This window comes from Urocitellus parryii, chromosome 3 (genome assembly GCF_045843805.1).
Source record: "Urocitellus parryii isolate mUroPar1 chromosome 3, mUroPar1.hap1, whole genome shotgun sequence".
NCBI lineage: Eukaryota > Metazoa > Chordata > Mammalia > Rodentia > Sciuridae > Urocitellus > Urocitellus parryii.
The window spans coordinates 47,189,614-47,211,585 of record NC_135533.1 but is presented as its reverse complement, the minus strand read 5'-3'; the positions used below and the strand labels follow the sequence as shown (position 1 = coordinate 47,211,585).

At 35.0% G+C, this 21,972-nt stretch overlaps 1 protein-coding gene across 4 annotated transcripts in view; it reads left to right on the top strand.

The window, feature by feature from the left end:
* Cadps2 (calcium dependent secretion activator 2) overlaps positions 1–21,972 on the top strand; it is a 512,216-nt gene that overhangs the window by 251,302 nt on the left and 238,942 nt on the right. For all 4 annotated transcript variants that reach the window (XM_026388720.2, XM_026388719.2, XM_026388718.2 and 1 more), the window contains exon 7: positions 14,920–15,031. In XM_026388720.2, the coding sequence (XP_026244505.1) occupies positions 14,920–15,031 (112 nt within the window). The remainder of the gene's footprint in view (positions 1–14,919; positions 15,032–21,972) is intronic.

Below are 21,972 nucleotides of genomic sequence, written 5' to 3'. Positions count from 1 at the left end.
GCTGTTTTTGTTACTATTGCTCTGTAGTATAGTTTGAAGTCTGGTATCCTTATACCACCTGATTCACACTTCCTGCTTAGCATTGTTTTTGCTATTCTGGGCCTTTTATTTTTCCATATGAATTTCATGATTTCTTTCTCTATTTCTACAAGAAATGCCGTTGGGATTTTGATTGGCATTTCATTAAACCTATAGAGAACTTTTGGTAATATCGTCATTTTGATGATGTTAGTTCTGCCTATCCATGAACAGGGTATATTTTTCCATCTTCTAAGATCTTCTTCAATTTCTCTCTTTAGGGTTCTGTAGTTTTCATTGTATAAGTCTTTCACCTCTTTTGTTAGGTTGATTCCCAAGTATTTTATTTATTTATTTTTTTTGAGGATATTGTGAATGGAGTGGTTGTCCTCATTTCCATTTCAGAGGATTTGTCGCTGATATACAGGAATGCCTTTGATTTATGCGTGTTGATTTTATATCCTGCCACTTTGCTGAATTCATTTATTAGCTCTAATAGTTTCTTTGTAGACCCTTTTTGGTCTGCTAGGTATAGAATCATGTCATCTGCAAATAGTGATAATTTAAGTTCTTCTTTTCCTATTTTTATGCCTTTAATTTCTTTTGTCTGTCTAATTGCTCTGGCTAGTATTTCAAGAACTAAATTAAATAGAAGTGGTGAGAGAGGGCATCCCTGTTTCCAGCTTAGATCCTACCTTATAGGTTTCCTTTTAGGAATGCTGGTGTGTTTTGATAGGAGTGTTTTTTATCAAAGGCATTGTACCCTCCTCACAGCCAATTTAGCCTCCCCCACCACTGGCCCATGTGCATTTCCCAGTGCCTCTAACAGTATGAGTTACCATCTCTGGGGAGAATCATCTGTCTTTTTATCTGGCCTGCCTTCATTTCATTCTGCACCTAACAACCTACTCTACATTTTCCTTGAAGACTCAGTTCAGGGTGTGCTTCTCCCTCCCTGTGCCCCTGACCTACCCAGCCCCACCTTCTGTAATACCTGTAGGTTCTAGGACTCTGGAGTCCTCACTCTGTGTCCTGTCTCTTTCTGCTCTTGAAAAATTGGGAGCTCCCTGAGGATAGATGCTAATTCTTGTCCAGCATTAGATCGTCAGTTATCTGGGCCAGTCAGTGACCTGCATTGTTGGAAGCATTTGGTCTAGCAAGAGTCATCACTATTTTCTTGAGTCTATTAGAGAAGAATCGCAGAATAATTCATCTGTAGCAAGGCTACTGATTAATAAAATTGGATGTGCACATCAAAGTGTAGTGTGCACTGACTAGCATTCTAGTATTCAGCTTGAGAAAGTTAAACCTGAATGGACTTAATAAAGACTAGGAACCAGTTTTCACCCTATTCCACCCACTTCACAAGTAAATACAATCTGCTAAGTGACATTATACAAATCTCTTTCTGACCCAGATTTTCCTACACAAATGCAAATAATACATTAACATACCACCTTACACATTCAGAACATTTTTGCAGTATATAAAAACAGTAATATATTATTAAAATCCCTGCTACAAATCACATGGAGTGTCTTGGGAAAAAAATACCTTAAAATGTTAGCTAGCCTTCAGATATTCTTAAAGCTATTATAATGTTCTAATTTTAAAAGTATCAGATGTATTTTTCAAAGAGACATCTTTATGGCAAAGGTAGAATATTTTATTTAACCAAATACACAACTGTGCTTGTTTTCACTTAAAAATTCTCCACCCACATTGCTTACTTTTAACTTTTGCTTTTGTAAATAAGGACTAACAAAGCAATAACTAAAAATACTCATATATAGTAGTAAATTTAAGTAAAAGGATATTTTAATTAAAAAATAGTTAACTATCTAACCAGGCCACTAAATTCCATATTTTGTAAACACATGATTTTTGTTGTCCAGAGGACCCAGATAATGTTTCATTAGAATAATGCTTAATCTATATGTCATTCTCTTAAAAAAAAAATGCCACTTCTGTCTTTGCCATGAGTTTAGTAAGCTTCCCTAGAAAAATATGCCAAATATATTTTCCCTATTAAATTAGAATACAAATTTTGGTTTTATTTTTCTGATTTATCCAAAGGTAGAAAACATATCAAACATTATTTGATTGAATACCAAGCTTCATGAGATATTAAAAGGAAAATTGGAGGTGAATTATTTTCTAACCTTTAAATAGCATTTGGTTTTATAGTATGTTGCAGTGAACTTGCCCCATCATGTCATTTTTTATTTCAGGGAAGAATTTCTTGTGAATAAAATAACTATCAGAAATTCATCTTAGAAAAGTATGTCTACTGCCTAAGCAGACATGCAGCATTTAATTTTTGCAAAGAATTCTATAGTGACTCTCTTCCAAAACAGGCAGAGACACAGTGATGATAGGATAAGAAAAATGAACCTAAAAGACAACTGGGGAACAAAGTATCAAAAGTTGACTAAGGATAAAAAGTTCTTAAAAATGAATTTACGCTCTAAAACTAATAAAATCACTGTTGAATAGTAGTTGTTACTTATAGATGAAATATGCCTAAATTTACCCTTCTTTATAGTTATCTGAGACACAGAAATTAGGTCAACACTCTCAGGTACACACATTTAAAATATGTCCTTGTGTGGCATTTATCATCTGTGACAGTCCTGATATGCAGGTATTCACTTAGGTCATAACATCTTTATGAAACACTATACATTTGCCAAAATCATTGATACTATTTTTGTTAATGTAATGTCCTATTTTAAAATATAATAGTCTTCAGAGTCAGATAGTCATTTTTATCTAATACTCTTTCTTCCTTGGATTGGTTGCAGTACCCATAAAATCTGTAAGTCTAAAAGCATGGACTGTTTTGCATATTTTTGTGTTTAGTGATAGTAACCTAATCTAGAACTGTTGTACATCCAATCTGTGAAACTGTCCAGTGTGGTAGTATTTAATGGGAACTGATCCTGGCCTGAGTCCAGCACAGTAAAGCACTATTAAGAATACCCAAACATCCAAATGTGGCCCTCTCCATAGTCCTAGAACCATGAGTTAGAATAAAGTATATGTTGTCATTCCTTAATTTATTCTTTTTACAAATAATTATTGAATTCTCTTCTGTGCCAATCACTCTCCAGGTTTTGGGGTTGAAATGATAACTAAAGACAGACATGACTGTGGTAGACGGTACTTGGTAATCTAAAGGGGGGAAGAGCCATTGACAACTAAGTACCAGCAATAGATGATTACAAACTTAGTAACTTCTTTGAAGAAAGAATATTTTCCTAAGCAAAGATGTGACAAAATAACTTCTTTAGAACATCATCCAGTGGTGCAGGTATAAACAGGGAAGTCTTAGAAAGCAACCCTGGAGCTATGAATAGAAAGACAAATAGTAGTTACCCAGGCTTTGGCAGAGGGTGCTGGAAAAGTGGGAGTGAGCACTCCTTGTGAATGGAGCAGGAAGGTGTAAATGCTCTAGAGCAGAAGGCTTCTGGACGAGGCCAGCTTGCAGGTAGATGAGGCTAAATGGTAGGAGTACATCAGCCTTCAGAACCATGTTAAGGATCTTCGTTTCATGTGATCATCTTGTTTCCTTTTATTTTTCCCTTTACCTTTTTCCATGGTACAACCTCAGCATACTTAAGAGTTTTTTCTTTTATTTGTGGACATAGACTTTCTTAGATCTTCTCAGAGCTGTAAATTTTTTCTGTAGGATAGAAAGGGAACTGTTTCACATTCTGGAGTTTGAAGAGAAAGAGCCCTTTGTAAATACAGTTCACATTAACCAACTTCCCCCCCACAACAAAAACAAAAACAAAACAGCTCTTCTCATCCTCCTTGCAGAATGCTGAGGCTAATTACTTTTAGAGGACCTGTTATTCCATTTTGCAGCTGGATAAAGCCCATCATGGATGTTCTACTCTTCTGAAGTTACCTTAGCCCTCTTTTTCTGTATTTTCTTTACTTGGATCATCAGTTTGTGGTCATGCCATCCTTAGCTGATTTTCTTGGGTTGTAAACAGCCTGCATTGTCTGCCCGTTCCTTCTAGCACTGTACCATCACATCTCAACTATTGAGATACCCTTTTGGTTTGACTCTGGTTGTTTTAACTGGCTCAATCCTATACCAATTCTTTGCATTTTGACATTGTCTCTATTTGTTAAAATAATGTTTTGCTGTTGTTGTTGTTGTTGTTGTTGATTTTTTTTTTTTTTTTTTTGGTAACCATAGTAGCCCAGGGGCAAAATGAAAAAGAAGAAAAAAAATCAAAAAACACCCCTCTGGCTGTTGCAACCAAAAGAAGGAGAAACACCTGAATCTTGAATCTCAAGAAAGCTAGATGCATCTCTTGACCTTCCACTGATAAATTGATGCAGGAATATCTTTGTTTGAGCTACTATAACAAATAACCCTAGACCAATGCTTACAAACAACTGAATTTTTTTCTCACTATTCTGGAGGCTGGGAATTCTAGCATCAAGGCATCTTTGAATTCAGACTTGGTGAGGACACACTTCCAGGATCATAGAGATTCCTCCTGAGGCTGTTTGTGACTTATCAGATCCCTGCAATGTCCCACTGAGCAAAGCTGATTCTTGCACTGGGCCTTCTCAGGGCTGATTTGGGGGCCCCCTGCGTGCTGGGTACCTGCTTTCCTCTGTTCCTTGTCTGTGCGCTTGCTGAACATCTGGTACTTCTGGTCTCTCTTCTCAACCCCCTTAGAAATAGTTTCAAGAGGCTCTACCCTCTTTGGCATCCAGGATATTTGTGGAATTCTCAAACTTCTCTTGATTCCATACTACTTTGGTACAATTGCAATTCTCTTTATTTCATGGAAAGAAACTATCATTTAAGAAAGAAAGAAGTTGTTTTATCTGCAGGGAGACCTCAGGAGGACTATTCCAAGGGGAAATGGAGTAAACACATGCACACAGTTTAGTCTGGTGTTCACCATTTAAAGCTTTCCTTAAAGAATCTTTTATCCATGCAGCCTCTGTGATAGCTGAGGATCATGTGCTCATTCTCAGTGTAAGCCACTGAGAATTAGATGCACTGACATTATAGAATTGCCACAGCCAAGGCGTTCAAATTAAGGAAATATAAAACAAATCATCTTCACACCCTCATGTGACTGGCCCCAAAGAAATTAGCCCTCTTAAAACTCTATCAGATAGACATGAATTGTTGGTGGATATCCAGCAAAGCAAGTACCTGTGATTGGTGGACACTGCAGCATGCTAGCAGTGATATGCTGTGCTGATTACTTATGGACATATAGTCCAGAACCTTATGTGTTCAGTTTTTATAATATTTAATCTACAGAAGATTTTATATTCCATTACACTTGATATGAGTTTTTTTTTCCAGTTTCCACTTGGATCTAACATGTCCAACTGTGACTTTGGTGTAAAAAGTAGGAGTAAGTAAGCTGATATTCTCAAATAAACTTCAAAGTTCAAGATATGGGGTTAGTATGACATATTGGTACATATTAGTATAACATATCGGTACATTTCTGTAGATAACTATAGGATATGCAGTACAGTTGTACTCATTTCTATACTATTGCATTTTATTTAAGCCTCATTTTGGGAATTTGTACATGGAGAATAAACTTTATCTTATACGGGTAACTTTTATATATCAACTCTTTAACAAATCTTCCTATACTTAAGCCCTTAACAATCTTGGATCTCATATTATCAAAAAAAAAAATTCAACTTTTTTGGTGCTGCATTGGCCAAGTAAAATTGTAATGCAGGATGCGACAAATTGTTCTTTTTAAAGATGCTTCAAGCTAATATTTCTCAGCTACCCTACTATGAGGAAGAGAAAAGAAAGTGCTTTTTGAGAGATTATGTCTTCCACCTTTTCTGAGACCTGACTTTGTGGTCACATGCTTGCTGCACTTCCTCTGAAGAAAATGATACAAGTATTACATGATTTCTCAGCTCTGGATATGGAGGCTTAATGGCAGGAATACTTCAAAAAAGAAACACAGATGTTAGAAGACAATTTTATCCCATTATTCTTGAGGCTTTAGCAATCTTTAGAGCAACAAAATGGAAGCTCTGACTTTGAAAGGAAAAGAGAATGTCTAGGAGACAATAAGGGAGAGAAGGAAGGTGAGACCCAGAAAATTTTTCTCCTATTTTGAAATTTATTTCCCACTCTGAGCCTGCCCCCAGAACTTTTATGCTGATGTATGAGATGCCATCCCAGGAATTATTCTCTCCTTGTCATGTTGGAAGAAAGGAATAACTTTGTACTGTCTGTACATCATAATTAAAAAAAAAAGTTTTAATCAGGGTTTTTAAAAAACCCTCCCAAAAGCCTAGAAAGATCAAATTTAATTATTTAAAAATATATTTGCTAGTCCTTATATTAAAATTTGTATTATTTGGGCATTTGACTCTTGTAAATTATTTCTAAAAAGTTCTTAAAAATTGAATGCACAAGGATATTGCGATGGAAAAGTAATTCTCAGATTGTAGTTCTCCTCACCTATTCCAAGTTGGTCTTTTATTAATCCTTCTATATTTTCTCCTCTCCTCTTTCACCTACTCCTTCCTTCCTTCTTTCTTTCTCTTCTCTTTCCTTTGCTAAATTTTGCTGTTAGTAAATGTCTCTTTCTCTCTTCATAATTTCCAATTTTGTTTGGATTTTAGTATTGCCATTTTGTGAAACTGATTAAAATTTTAATGTTTATAGCTATCATTTTTTTTCCATGGAGGCATAATTTTGTGCAGGCTGTAAAGCTGAAGTAATACTACTGCTATGGATACTGATAGGAATAGTTAACCTTCTGCATACACTTTCTATATGAAAGGTGCTGTGCTGTTAGTAATGTTAGCATGACTCATTTTCATTTTTACCTTACCAGTAATATGAGGAAAGTTATGATAATGTGCTTTCCCAGGTCTTTTTGCATGGTAGAGTTGGTATCTGACCCCAGAAACTTCTGTCTTATTTAGACCTATGTCACAGCCACTGACCTCTACTCTAGGTAAGAAAGTTTATTTACATAGACTTTACCTAGCTGAACTTTTTATGAAATGTCCTGTTTTCTTTAGAAAACCTTTTATACTTAAGATTTATTTAAAACCTTGGTCTGCCAAAGAATTCTGTCATAGTCTTTTGTTCTTTTTAATATTTTTATGAAAACAGTTACATATGTGTAAGGGTATCTGTTGCAGCATTGCTTGTAATATTAAGATTGGAAACAACCACAAGTTCCATCATTAGAAAAGTGGTTGAATAAATTATGACACAGCCATATGAAGGAAACGTTTTATAGTCTTAAGAAGAATGGCATGACTCCATGTCCTACATAAAGAGGCTCAATATATAGTAATGCATTTAAATATAATGTATAGAACACTTGGGAATCTGCACTTATCTTTAGATGAAGAGTAAATGTGCATCTAGGTACGTATACAAGCCTATAGAAAAATTCGTATATTTGGGCTTGTAGTAGTCCTCACCCTATGATGTGTAAGTGGGCAACCTTTGTAAGTTCATTCCTTTTCATTGCTTCTGCTACCATTTTCACATTACTCACTCTGGAATATGTATCTTCATTTGCAGAAACCCATTGAAATCAGAAAGCTGAATTTCCCAAAATGAGTTTCTTTACCTCTTGCAGCTATCCAAACTGTCTTCCACAATTGTCTGCTTTTGCTGAGAGCTTTCCATGAAACTGTCTTAATTGCTCATATTAGTCAGAGATGCTATTTTTAAGAATGTTTGTACTAAGAGAGAGCAATAGAAATGAGGAAAGGAACCAGGGAGAGGGAAGGAGGAAAGGGGATATACTGGGGAATGTTGTTTGCCAAATGATATTGTGTGCATGTACAAATATCCAAAAACAAATCCCACCATTATGTACAACTACAATGCGCCAATGAAATAATATGAAAAAAATATAAAAGCATTTTTATTTAACATTATGTAAGAGCATTATGCTTAACATTTTTGAATACTCTGAGTGTTTTTTAATTTCTGTTTATATCATCAATAAATGTAATAATTATTTACATAATAGATGTAATAACTATTTAACTTGATGCCCAATTTTTAGACGTTCATGTTTTTTAATTAAAAAGAGATAACATTGTTTAATTATATGAGTATGAGTATTATACTTAGATGGCATGTTTTACAAGTCCTAATAATGTGCCTGTTTTACAGACACACATTTCCAGTGGCTTCAGAATGAATTTATTCATGGCCATCATGGGAAGGACACTTACTAAAAGAAAAGTACAAACAAATACAGGAAAGGAATTTCAGGTTCTATTAATATTTAAGTAAAGGAAACCTGCATAACAGTCACTGCATAGAGCAGGGGCACTGTTGTATGTAAACAGTTGCAAATGGCATTGTTTGATACCTTTAATGATACCATCAGGTTTTCCTCAGCTCATTTTTCTGATCAGTATCTCAGTTTCAAGTATCTTTATTCTCTATTGCTTCCTCTTAAGGAACTCTGAATAACCATCTTCCTTCTCACAGAACACATATCACTGAAAATAACACAGTCATTACTGTTTTTCATGAATTAAGTGAATTCAAATTCAATTTCTCCAGCAGATTCCCCACACGACTACAAAAAGAGATCTCAACTTACTTAAATCTAGTACTGGAAACTTTTGACAATATTTTCTACTTCCAAAGAGAATATTTACATCAGTGCTATGCATATCTTGTGTTTGCATGTGTGGGTCATGAATCAAAAGTTCCACTTATGCCAATATTCTTGGATAAATATCATTTTAATCTTAAAATATCTAAATTACAAAAATGATAATTTACCCATAATTGGAGTGTTTAAAACTTATAGGATGAAAAAAGCTTAAAATTTATTTGTATTTCCTTAAAGACTCATTTATACACTGATAAATTGGATTTTCAATATTATCTGTTATGAATTACAAAAATGATAATTTACCCATAATTGGAGTGTTTAAAAATTATAGGATGAAAAAGCTTAAAATTTATTTGTATTTCCTTAAAGACTCATTTATACACTGATAATTAGATTTTCAATATTATCTGTTATGAATTACAAAAATGATAATTTACCCATAATTGGAGTGTTTAAAAATTATAGGATGAAAAAGCTTAAAATTTATTTGTATTTCCTTAAAGACTCATTTATACACTGATAATTGGATTTTCAATATTATCTGTTATGACATAGCAATGCATTTGGAATCATATGCCATTATTCCTTCATTATTTTAATAATTCACTCTTTGTAATAGATTAATGGTAAAAAAGACATTTGGTGAAAAAATGGATTTTTAAAAGTCCACATTAGGTTGGAAATAAAAGAAAAAAATTAGTTTAAAAAAGAAGAAAATTTAGCTATAACTTTCTTATACAGCAATAGTCAGATTACATAAAATAAATAAATTCCTTGGACTCCAAATTACAAAACACCATGAAATGATTTAATAAGGAATGCATGGAAGCTACATAGAATAATTAAAAGTTAAGACTTCAACAAGAAATATTTTGTAATATTTTTACAGGAATTTCCTTTTTCCTAATTAGAAATAAAAGTTGTAAAATGTATGTTTACATTTTGTTCTGATGAATATCATAACGTATAAAACTACAATTAATAAAGCAATATAGCATAACTCAGAAGATAGATCTGTAGGACATAAAGTTCAAAGCCAAATCAAAGTTCTTGCATAATTTTATAAATATGTTTGACATTTTAAAGAAATGAGATTGGACCAAATTAAAAATTAATTAAAACTACCACTTTATAACATGATTAAATTTTCAACAGCTTGAAAATTTGAATAGAAAATTTTAAAAGAAATCTGGGTTATTATTCATATAGTCTCTGGTTAAGGATAGACAATCTTGGGGCTGGAGATGTGGCTCAAGCGGTAGCCCACTCGCCTGGCATGCGTGCGGCCCGGGTTCGATCCTCAGCACCACATACCAACAAAGATGTTGTGTCCGCCGAGAACTAAAAAATAAATATTAAAAAATTCTCTCTCTCTCTCTCTCTCTCTCACTCTCTCTCTCCTCTCTCACTCTCTCTTAAAAAAATTTAAAAAAAAAGGATAGACAATTTAATAGGATGTCAAAATCAGACTTTTATAAATCATATTGACTATATTGACCACCTAATATTTTTAATCTATACATTTAAAAATTCAAAAACAGGGGTTAACTAAAAAATTTCAGATCAGATAACTTTTGGAGCTGTAGATACTTATTTAATCCTGTAGTGCTGATCATAGATCGGGAATACTAATGTAGATTGAACCTGCCTTTAAATACTTAGCTTCTCTAATCATGAGTGTATTATATATTCATAATATGAATTTTGAGTTAAAGAATTCTGAGTTGTTTGAACATAACTGTCTTACTGTTTATGATTTTCAACATATTTTAAACTAATGCTAGTCGTTTTTGAAACTCCTGTAGGTCCCAGTTATACATCTTGTTCTGTAGCTACTAGGAGACCACGTGAGGTATCTTGCCATTAAGAGTGAAGGCCAGGGTTAGGAAGTTTAGTATATAATAATGAAATTATGTATTATCTGCCATCTGTTAGAAAATAAATTCCAAGAGAATAGGGATTTTGGTTTCTGGCACTAGGGTATTGTCCTTTACATACAAGCCCCCCCAGATTTTTTAAAATTAATAAATAGTGAATAGTAAGTTTTGTATTCTTTTGTTGTCTAAACTTCATATCCTGAGTGATTTTATATCATCTCTGTAACCACCATTATAAATGGCAGCAGACTATTCCATCATCTACCCATAATTTACATAATCATTTTTCTCATAGTAGAAATTTAGTTTGCTTATTTTTTTTCCTGTTATGTTATAGTGAGTATGTTTCTGCTTATACTCTTTTCAGTACTTACAAATATTTGGTTAGGGTACATTCCTAGAAATAGCTAGGGTACTAGGGTACATTCCTAGAAATGGATGAAAAGGCAAGCATGTATATTTTTGCTTCTGATAACAAATTTTCAGTATGCTTTATTTAATAGGAAATTCATAATTAATGTCAGTTATTTCAGTTGGTATATGAACTACTCTGTGTTTTCATAGTTAGGAAGTCCTGCTGTCTTTGCAAAGGTGCTTTGTAGATATTTTATTCATCTGAAGATTTACATTGGAAGTCTGAATCCTCATAAATAATACATTCATACAAGTAGAGAAAGGCAATGTATTTTGAGTAAAGCAGTTGACAGCAGGGGTAATGCATTCTTTCATCACTTAATACTGAGGAAATAGTAGGAAGATAATAACTGGTATTGATTTCTGAAAGTATTTAAACATGCCAGTTAGGTAGGAATCAAGAAAATATCTCAGTGAATATTAAAAGTAGGCCTGTTATCTTTTGTCCTTCCTTTTTGAGGGGGATGGAGGGACTTGAGTTTTTAATTCATTTGAGAATTCATAAGTATTTTCTAGTTGCACATATTTTTAGCTTATTTTTCATAGAAGAAATTATCAAATTATCAAAATGCTTCTGTCTGTTGAGTGCTACCATATTCATATTCATGGACCCCTTTATTTGCACATTTTGTTAAAAGTTAGTGACGTCGAGTTCCCCCCGGCTTGTTATAATCTGGATCTGTGGATATCCTAACCTCAGCTTCTCGCTGCCTGCAAGCACCTTATTTTTGCCTTCCTCACCTGATGGAAGCTGGCTGCTAGCACTCCCTGTCCATGACTCAGCAGCCCAGGCCTTCCTGGGTCAGTTAATTCTCACAGATTATCTACAGGGCCCCTAATATTCTCCTGGATTACCAATCAGACTATGCCTTAATTTCCATACTGGTTTTGGGAATGGATATCTCAAATTCATTTCCAGGGTCTAGATTACAACCACCTTCTTACATATTTCAACTAACTCTTTGTTTTCTAGTGAATGCTCACTTATCCTAAAATGTATTAATTCAGCACCTAGTCTACTTTACCAAGCATGTCTGTCCCTTATTACCATCCCTAGGATAGTGTTATTTCTCTAATTTTACACACATCTAATAGTTGAAAAGTAATCACTGTTTTCGGACCACACACTGCCCCCCAAATGTATGTGTTTGTGTGTGTATGTACAGTACCATGTTGCTGAGTTGTGGGATATATTCTGAGAAATCTACTATTAGGCAGTTTCATTATAGAGTTACATACACAAACCTAGATGGCATTGCCTGTACGCCTCAGCTATATGGGACCAGCATCCTATATGATGTCTGTTGTTGACCTAAAAGTTATATAGCCCATGATTGCATATATGCACACACACACACATTATATATCTACTCTTTGTATCATTTGTAACATTATATGATGTACCTATTAGATATAGTATTCATATTGTCTGTGTATCATATAGAATATATGATATATATATGATTTCTATAGGCATACATATGTTTATTCTGATTAATTTATATGTGTATGTGTAATAAAGAAGGGTTTTTTTTAACCTATTAAAGATCATCTACCAAAAACCTGCAGCAGTGATCACACTTAGAGGTGAAATGCTAAAAAATATTTCCTTTCAGCAGAATGACTAATAAAAATTCAGAATCCCAGCTACTTCAGAGTAGTGTAAGGGAAATAGAAGAGAACATGTGACCAACACAGCACATAAAGGGCTCTTATAATAGTCTGGTACATTCCCCATCATAACTTGAGTGGTGGAGTTGTTGTATTTATTATTATTTTTTTTTTAAATATTTTTTTAAAGAGAGAGTGAGAGAGGGGGAGAGAGAGAGAATTTTAATATTTATTTTTTAGTTTTCGGCGGACACAACATCTTTGTTTGTATGTGGTGCTGAGAATCGAACCCGGGCTGCACGCATGCCAGGCTTAAGCCACATCCCCAGCCCCTATTATTTTTTTAACTATATCTTATTTTGTAGGCACTTTTAAAGTAGATATTATTTATTTATTTATTATGATATCATTTTCAATATAATATTTTTAATGAATAAATGAGCAATGTTCTACTGTGGTATTTTATGGATTAGTTTTTAAAAGTTGCTTGTCTGTGAAGGATTAAAGGTAAAAGCTGATTTTCTAGACATTCATGGGATCATGAGCGAGCACAGATTTTTACATGTGCATTATTTGTTTTGTGCTGTTTAGCAAGTGTGAATTAGCCACATATTTCCTTTCATGTAGAACGGCAGGAGAACAAGGTTAAAAGAAAACTCACAAGGTCCCTTCATGATGGTTAATGGGGTCAATCAATATTTTTCTCTTTGGAGAATTGCATAGTGGAGTATGTTCAGAATTTCAAACTATCATGGAAAGCAATATACATACTTATAAAGGTTTCTGAAATTAAAGGAGAAAAATCAATTTCATATATGTTTATAAATAGAATTTTTTAAGATCAGCAAATTCTGTGGAAGACTAATAGATGCCTACAAGACTATCAGGAACCTTTGATTCCAATTATAGGGAACTGTCTCCAAGGGTAGCCTTGCAAATTTAACCACGCAATAAAAAATGACAAATAAAGTAGGGGGTGTCATGGGAATCTTTACCAGAGCTGATTGTATTTAAGGTTTAAGCTTCAACATAGTAAAGAGAGAATTTTTTTCTGCTTCTTTATTTTCATTCTGAGTCTATTTTTATTTCTATTTTACCTCTCCTCTATTTCAGACCACCTTAATCCAATGAAATGGCAAAAAAGATTTCTTTGCTAACCTCTTTCTAGAAGTCTAAAATGGAAATTAAAGTGCTGCTTCATTCTAACTGAATCTCTCTCTTCCCTCTGGCATTTGATTTTGGTTTCAACTGACCACATATAGATGCTAATTTCTTTAGTCCTTGAAATGGCCTTTCCTTTACTGTACACATATTACAGCATTATAAATGTTATTGTAGGAGACAAGCACATAATCATAATAATTCACTTATTATCATGCTTTCCCCCCCAACTTTCTAGATTTCACAAACTTTCCAAATAATGCTTATAAAATAAAATATAGACAGCTCCATGATAGTGATAAATTACTTTTTTTAAAATGTATTTTATTTTTACCATAAATCTTTATTTTGTTAAGTCTCCATTTTCTTTTTCCTCTTCTGTGGTATTTTTTTTTCTTGGTGCTCTGTCAAGCCTCATTGCCTGTGACATCTCAGAATTATGAGAAATATTGATAAGATTTTTTTTAATATCAAGCAGGTGCCAGTTAGGTTTGTCAATAAGCTAGAATGAATTGGTGTGTGATAAAGACAAGATGCTATTAATTAAAAGATAAGCCAAGAAAACATGTTATTTTGTTATGATGATTTGAAAAGCCAGATGTCGACAGACTTATTCCATTCCTAAGAGAATGTACTGGGAAATTAACTGAAAACCACTCACGTTCGTTATGATGCATATTTCTTTTTGACAGGAGCTATAAAAAGACATATAAAGTAATAGGCTTTAGATAATTACCCCACTTAAAAATATATAATGTTTAGGGAAGGTTTCCCGAAAGTAGGAGGAGCAAAGTCCTCAGTATGTAAGAATAGTTTTTTGAACAACCACCTTTTATATGAAACACCCTTAGCAATTTCCCCCAGACATCCATAAAAAGGGGGTTATAATTTACATTTGAATTAATAAAATGATATATTTCCCTAGTTACATCTATAATGCTTTGCTTTTACCTAAATGCTTATAGGCACACCATGATTTTTAGTGCAACATGCTAATTTTTTAAATAGCTGAAATAACTATTACAAGCTCTAAAGCTTATTGTCATTTTCCTTCTTGATGGCACCATCTGTCAGAAACAAAAGCAAAGATAAAAAAATCTCATTGAGCTGCAAAAGATTTTCTATTGCTTAGTGTACCTTTTATGGAGGCACATCTATCTGGGAAAAATTAATGCTATGTTTTAAAGAAAATCTCTTTTACTGCTTTGCAGATGGGGAACTCAAGGAGATTTCACCACTACCCATCCTCGGCCTGTGGTCAAAGTAAAACTCTTCACAGAAAGCACTGGGGTCCTAGCCCTTGAAGATAAGGAACTGGGCAGGGTAAGTGATGGTCAGCCCTGTGCGTTCAGGGTGGCCCAATGTGAACTTAATTTGATTCTGAGGTAAGGTTCACACATAAGCAGTGTGTGAACTTTCTGTCCATAAATTACACACATTATATATTTGTAATTTTATGCAATCCTACTTCATAGATCTAAGCAATTAAGCATAGTGGTCTATAACACAGGAGGTATCCTGAGAAGCTTTGAGTGCATATTGGGGACATACAAGCTCACAGTCACCAACTCAGTCATTCTCACACACATGTACCTTGGCCACTGAAGGCGAGCAGTGCTGTCCAACTTGTTCTTCCTGGTGAAAGGTAATTCTCACTGACACATTGTCTGCTCATTGATTAAAAGGATCATCTTTATATGTGACATTATCTGCTCTTTATGTTCATTGTGACTAGCCTAATTACAGAGATCTCTGAAGTATATTTATTTCTCTTACCTCTTCTCTTTTTCCTGTGGGAAGATCTTCCTCCATATCTTTTAGCATGAAGTTAATTTTTTCCCTATAATCACTTTTTCATGTCTAGAATATATTTACATAGTCCCTGTGTACTCCCACTCTACTCAGTATCTGCTGGCCTTAAATATTGCTTTTAGGTGGATACATGATGTCTCTCTGTGCAAGGTGATCTGTTTTTTTACAAAGTAGATGTATTCTAAGCAGTGAGCTGTCAGGCTGTCTTCTGCAGTGTGAATCTAACGTATCCAAATCTAAAGACCGTTTTTATAGATAATTTTCAGAGAACAAACCCTTCTGAAATCTTAATTGAAAATTTCTGGTTGTGCTAGATAGTTTTCAGGATGGCAGATGTTGAAAGATCCTAGGAGCATTCCATATATTAGAAAATGTTATCCTTGAAGTCAGAATTTCTATTCATTTCAATTTCTTTTGCTCTTCTACCTCTCTTACACTCTTAGAATTATTCTACTTCCAGTGTCAGATTTCCTCTTCCATTATTTGATCTTATATTTGTTAATACCTAGGAGTTATGCTCTACTCTTCAGTCATTGATATGCTGACATTTCATATATTTAGTCATTCAATAAAGCATATATGTAGCATAATCTAACAGAGAAGTATCAGAGATTGTTGGAATAACTTTCAGTTTGCAGCTAGCAGCTATGAGCAGAACAGAGTGCTAGGAAAACCTATGCTCATATGGGCCTGACAGGAACACCTGCAGGATGGGGCGCTCTGCTCTAGTGAGCAGTCAGTGAAACCACATCTTCAGTGCTTGAGGTCAGCATTGCCAGGCTACAAGGCCAGGAAACTGAGAGTTAGGTGCTTCAGGGCATGAAACCTCCAACTCTTAAGGCCCCCTCCCCTAGGGACAAAGATCTTTCCAGACTGCTTTCCACCACGTAGCAATATTTAGAGCTGCCTCATAGTGTGGTAACATTAATCATAAGTTGATTGGTTTCTAGATGTTGTATAACCTGCTTGCTTATGTATGATTGGAAAATGCATTCTATATCAATTGTAATCACTTCCACATTAAAGGAGCTTGCCTGGAGGTCGAGGTTGTTACCTGCCAGCACTCTCACCAGTTCCTGGTGTCTGTTGTTGACCATGCGTCTCTACCTCCTGAGACAGAGGTAGCTGAGTGACGAGTTGACCACACCAGTGGACTGACCACCCACAAGAGATTACCTATCTTCCCTATGGATTGAGGAATCAGTTTTTTATTTAAACTATTATTACATTAATTCACCTTATTTCCTTATTGTAACTACTTTCCAGTATTTCACCACAGCCACCTTAAATATTACATTATAAGTAATTCTTAAGATATTAACTGAAGCACTTTCTAAATTGGATGTGTAAGTGTATCCAATGTGTATTTTCTACACAATTGCATATCAAAGAAAGAGCTTATGCTCCTTTACTCCCTTCATACAAGACGACTTTTCTATCTATGCCACCAAATTGTGTTTTATCTGGTACTATTTCAACCTTAGTATTTTTGATATCAATAAATTATCTTGTTTGGGATATCAAAAATATACATACAGCATTCTAGCCTGTTTATGATATTTGTCAACATCCCTAACCACTAGTCAATAGATGCCAGTAGTTTTCCTGAACCCCCACCTACCAATCAAGATAAAAAATGTCTCTAAATATTGCCAGATGTCCTATGTGGAGCATGCAAAATCACCCTTGTTTGAGAACCACTGATCTATACTAATGACCTATGTAGGCTCTAAGATTAAAATTACCATTTATGCATCAGTGATTTCAATATTATTTTTCTTCCTTGGATTTTCAGATTTTTGTATAATTAACCTGAATACTTGGTATTTCCAATTGTATATGAAATAGAACGTGTAACTCACGTCCCTATCAAGTCTTTCATAGAGGCTATCACGTCAGTTATCTAGATGTTCCTTTTGTTTTTCCTTCTCTTGCCATAATACCCATCCTGTTTCAAATTCTGTCTGCTTTTCCTGAATTTTCCTAAATCCATCCCCATCTCAGTCTCTACTTCCCTAATTCAAGGCATTGTCATTTCTCACATGTACTAATAGTCTGCTTCCACTTTCCCATTTGCCATCTTGTCCCCTCTTATCCAGTCTTTGCAGCCATTGTGATTTATTTAAAATTCAAAACAAATATTCTGTCCTTAAAATTAACCAGTGTATTCTCATATATTTGCAATGAAAAAAAAAAAAAAGACTCCTCATTTTAGTGTAGCAGGCCCAGTAGGAGTTCTCAGGGCGTGACCCTGGACCAGCAGCATCAACGGGAACAAGAGAGTTGCTAAACATGCAGATTCTCAAGCCCCACTCTAGGTCTCAATTAGAAACTCTGTGGAGGTGGAGGTGGGGGTGCAGGACTGCAGTGTATTTTAACTAGTGCTCTTAGTGATTTTGACACACCCCAAATCTAAAGAACCCCTGCTCTACAGGGCTGACCTCTATCTCCAAGTGCACTTTGTATTATACCCACCTCTTTCTTAATATCATCCTTTCCTCAAACCTGGCTTTCTTTCTGTTTCTCAAACATGACTCATTCCTGCTTTAGACTTTGAAGCTCCAAATGTGTTATGGTCTGAGCACATGAGTATATACACACACAATTAGAAGAAATTGGTGATCATCTCTGGATGCTATGGCTGTTGGCAATGTGTTCTCTCTATTTATCTAGTTTTATGATTAGAAATAAGAATAACTTATTTTAATTTTAAGGGAAAAAGCAAAGGTCTGAAATCTTTTATCTTTTTTATAGATATATACCTGGGAGCTTGTTTTTTTTTGTTTGTTTGTTTGTTTGTTTTGTTTTTTTTACATGAAACTTTTTTTTTAATTTTGAACATCTGAATTTCAAAGACAAATAACAAAACACTTAGAACGTTAATTCATACAGTGATATAGATAAAATTCAAATGTAAAGGAAATAAGTCAGACCCAAAAGACTACACAGTATATAATTCCACTCATTCTACCAAAAGAAAAATTATAGATGAAAAACAATGAGTGTTTATCAGTGATTTTCCAAGTGAGGAATGACTTGTTACAAAGGTGTGCATAGGACGCTTTTAGACTGAAGGAACTACTCTGTATGGTACTGTAGTTTAGATACATAAAACTTTACATTATGAATAGCATACTTTAATGCATGCAAATACACACACACACACACACACACACAAACACATGCTCACACACCAGTATTAACAAGGAAATTCTACCTGGCATGTTGACTGAGGCAAATAAAAATACTTATATTGCAAAGGTAGAATGTAACTTCACTAAAAGGTGTGATGAAAAAAAGAATATGACCTAAGTAACCTAAAGTAACAACAATAATCTGCAAAATGTACCTCAATCAACAGATAATGAAGATTGACACTACCAGTGATTTCAAGTGCATTTCATGTACCCCCAATATGATCTTATGAGATCAGCTTACTGAATATTTGTGATATTCTTTTCCAAAACCTCAATTAAAAAAATAGTCTAAGCATGAGAAAACAGCAGACCAACGCAGGCTGGGAACAAGGTAAGGGACCATTGTTCAGTACTCTTCAGGAATTTCAAGGCTATGAAAAACAAGACTGATTAACTGTCACAGATAAGAAGAGACTAAAGAAATATGAATGCTAAATGCAATGTGGTGTTCTAGATTAGATCTTGGAACAGGAAGAGGATGTTAATAGGAGAACTGGTGAAATCCATATAACATCTGTGGTTTAATGAATAGAACTGTTCCAATGGACGTTTCTTGGTTTTAACAAATGTTCCATGGTAATGTATGCTGTTTATAATGGAGAAAGCTGAGTGAGATGTATGAAGGAACTCTCTCTACTATCTGAATATCTGAAATTATTCTCAAATATGAAGCTGTGATGGGTTAATCTGTATTTTCAACATGGAATAAGAAAAACATAAGAGCTGAAATGGTGACACATACCTATAATCCCAGTGGCTCAAGATGATGAGGAAGGAGGACATTTTGCAAGTTCAAAGCCAGCTTAAGCAATTTGGCAAAGTCCTAAGCAATTTAGTGAGGCCCTATCTCAAAAAAAAAAAGGTGTTGGGGGTGGAGTGGGGATGTGGTTCAGTATTTAAGTATATCCCTGGTATCAAAAGAGAGAGAGAAATAGAAACCTAAGACTAAGACATGTGTGTTGATGAGGGTATTTCCAGAAATCATTGATATGTGGGACAGCAAACTGAGGGGGGAGCCCCCACATGAGAGCAGCACAGTCCTATATTGCTGGGAGCACCAGTGGAACAAAAGTTGGAAGAAGGTGAAAGCCGATGTACACACAAGCTTGATTCTTCTTGAGTGTGTGCATCAGTGGCTGCTGTGATCAGGTGAGGACAAAGGACTCCAGCACCTTCAGTCTTCTAAAGTAGAGTAACACAGAAATTGCTAACAGTAGTAGGGTTGTTGCTGTGACTAACCTGACCACATGATTCAGAAGCCTTTGGGAGGTGGAATTCCTTTTTTGGGAGGTGTTTAGAAAAGTTTGGAGATGCAGGCTAGGGAAGCCTTAGAATATTGTAGCAGAACTTAAACAGTAATTTTGATGGGAGCTCAGAAGACCATAATGCTGATAAAAAATGTGGACATTAAAGACAGTGTTCATAAGGTTTCCGAAGGGAATGAAGATTCTACTGGAAATTGGATTAGAAGGCATTCATGTTACATTCTGCCAAATAACTTGTCTATATTTTGTCCATGTCCTAACATTTTCTGTGAGTCTGAATTTAAAGATGATGTACCACTAATTAACCTGATGAAAGAAGTTTTCAAGGCAGCATAGAATTCAGGTAGTGAATTGCATGGGAATTGCTGGTGGCTTTTAGCCAGATTTTCTGTAAGAATTGGAAGGAGAAAGCAGGGTGGAAGGATTTGAAAAACTTGCTGTTTGGCCCGAGACATACTTGTAAAATTGGGGCTAAGAAAAGCATGGTTGTTGAAGAGATTATGGCTACTAAAGAGAAACTAAATACTTTACACAGAGAAAATAGGAAAGATGCCTTGAGGGCATCTCAGGAATCAGAAATACCATACCCATTGCAGGCGCAAGGATGTAAAAGTGAAAATTCATTTGAGAAGAGACTATGGGGACACCCTGCTTGTACAATGAGGGTCTATAAAGTTGTTTCCCCAGTATTTGGTCTACTATGCTCAATCATCCACGCATTTCAAATTTGCTGCAGCTCTAGTCAAAGAAGGCATAGCTGCTGCTAGAGCTGGCTACAAACCTTGCCATCATCCATATGGTGCTGGTTCTGCAGGAGGGAAGGCTGCTGGAGTTAAGGGGTCATGGAAGCTTTCACCAGAATTCTGAAGGAAAGCATTGGAGGTCAAGCAAAATGTAGCAGGGTCAGATTCCTTGGAGGAAGGCCCTGAGAGGGTATCCATAAAACTGTAAGAAGGAAATCACAGCTCAGCAGAGATTCCTTGTATTAAGAGATACCAGTAAGGTAGAATATCTCCTGAGGAAAACTGATGGCTACAGACAAAGCCAGTGTAAAAGAGGTTATGAGGGCTGCATCCAGGAAGGGCCTAGAGGTGGGGCTTCCCAAGCGAGTTGATGAATGTACTACATACGGTGGACATGAAACTACAGAAATTGTTTACACAACTGGGTTTCAGTCTTGCTTTGGTCCTGTCTCCTTTCTATACCTCTGTTTCTCCTTTTTGGAGTAGGAATGTTTGCTCTTTATCATTGTATATTTTTTATAAATATGTGTGTGTGTATTTATGTATGTGTGTGTATATATATAACTTGTTTTTGATCATTACAGAGGCTCAAAGTCAAGACTTGAGTCTCAGAGGACTTTTGGGAAACACTGAAACAACCTGGCTGCCAGCATACTTTTATTTGTGAATGAATTATTATATAAAAAATTCCTGGGTAACTATTTAACTTATTGAGTGATATTTTTGAGTACAAAATATATTTTGGAGGTTTTCTCACAATAATTTTCTTAGTTTTAGGAATGTTGTTATTAAAAAAAATACTAAGAACTGATCAGGGGAAATATTTAAAAGACTCAAGTTCTGGAGCCCACATTTTTCATTCATTTGGGATAGACCCAGGAAGGACTATAAAAGCAATTCCCAGAGCATAGTAGTTTGAATATTGGATTGAGAAAAACTGATATAAATAGCATTACTCATACTAATATGCAGTCAAGGTTGAGAGCTAAGTGACTAAGAAGGCTAAGGAGAAGAAGAAAAGCTAATAACTACCACAGCATGTAGAATTGTGAAATGATAGCTCAAATAGACATTGGTCAGTAGAAGGTTGAATTCTCTGGCAAATGCTTGGAATGCAGATTTTGTTTGTGGGTGGCAGATGCCAATGCCTATTTATGGAAATGTGGTGGCATATGGAAATTTTTCAATTAAACTAGGGCCAATCTTCCACCAGGTGTTGAGAGAATATCTAGAGACAGAAGAGTGCT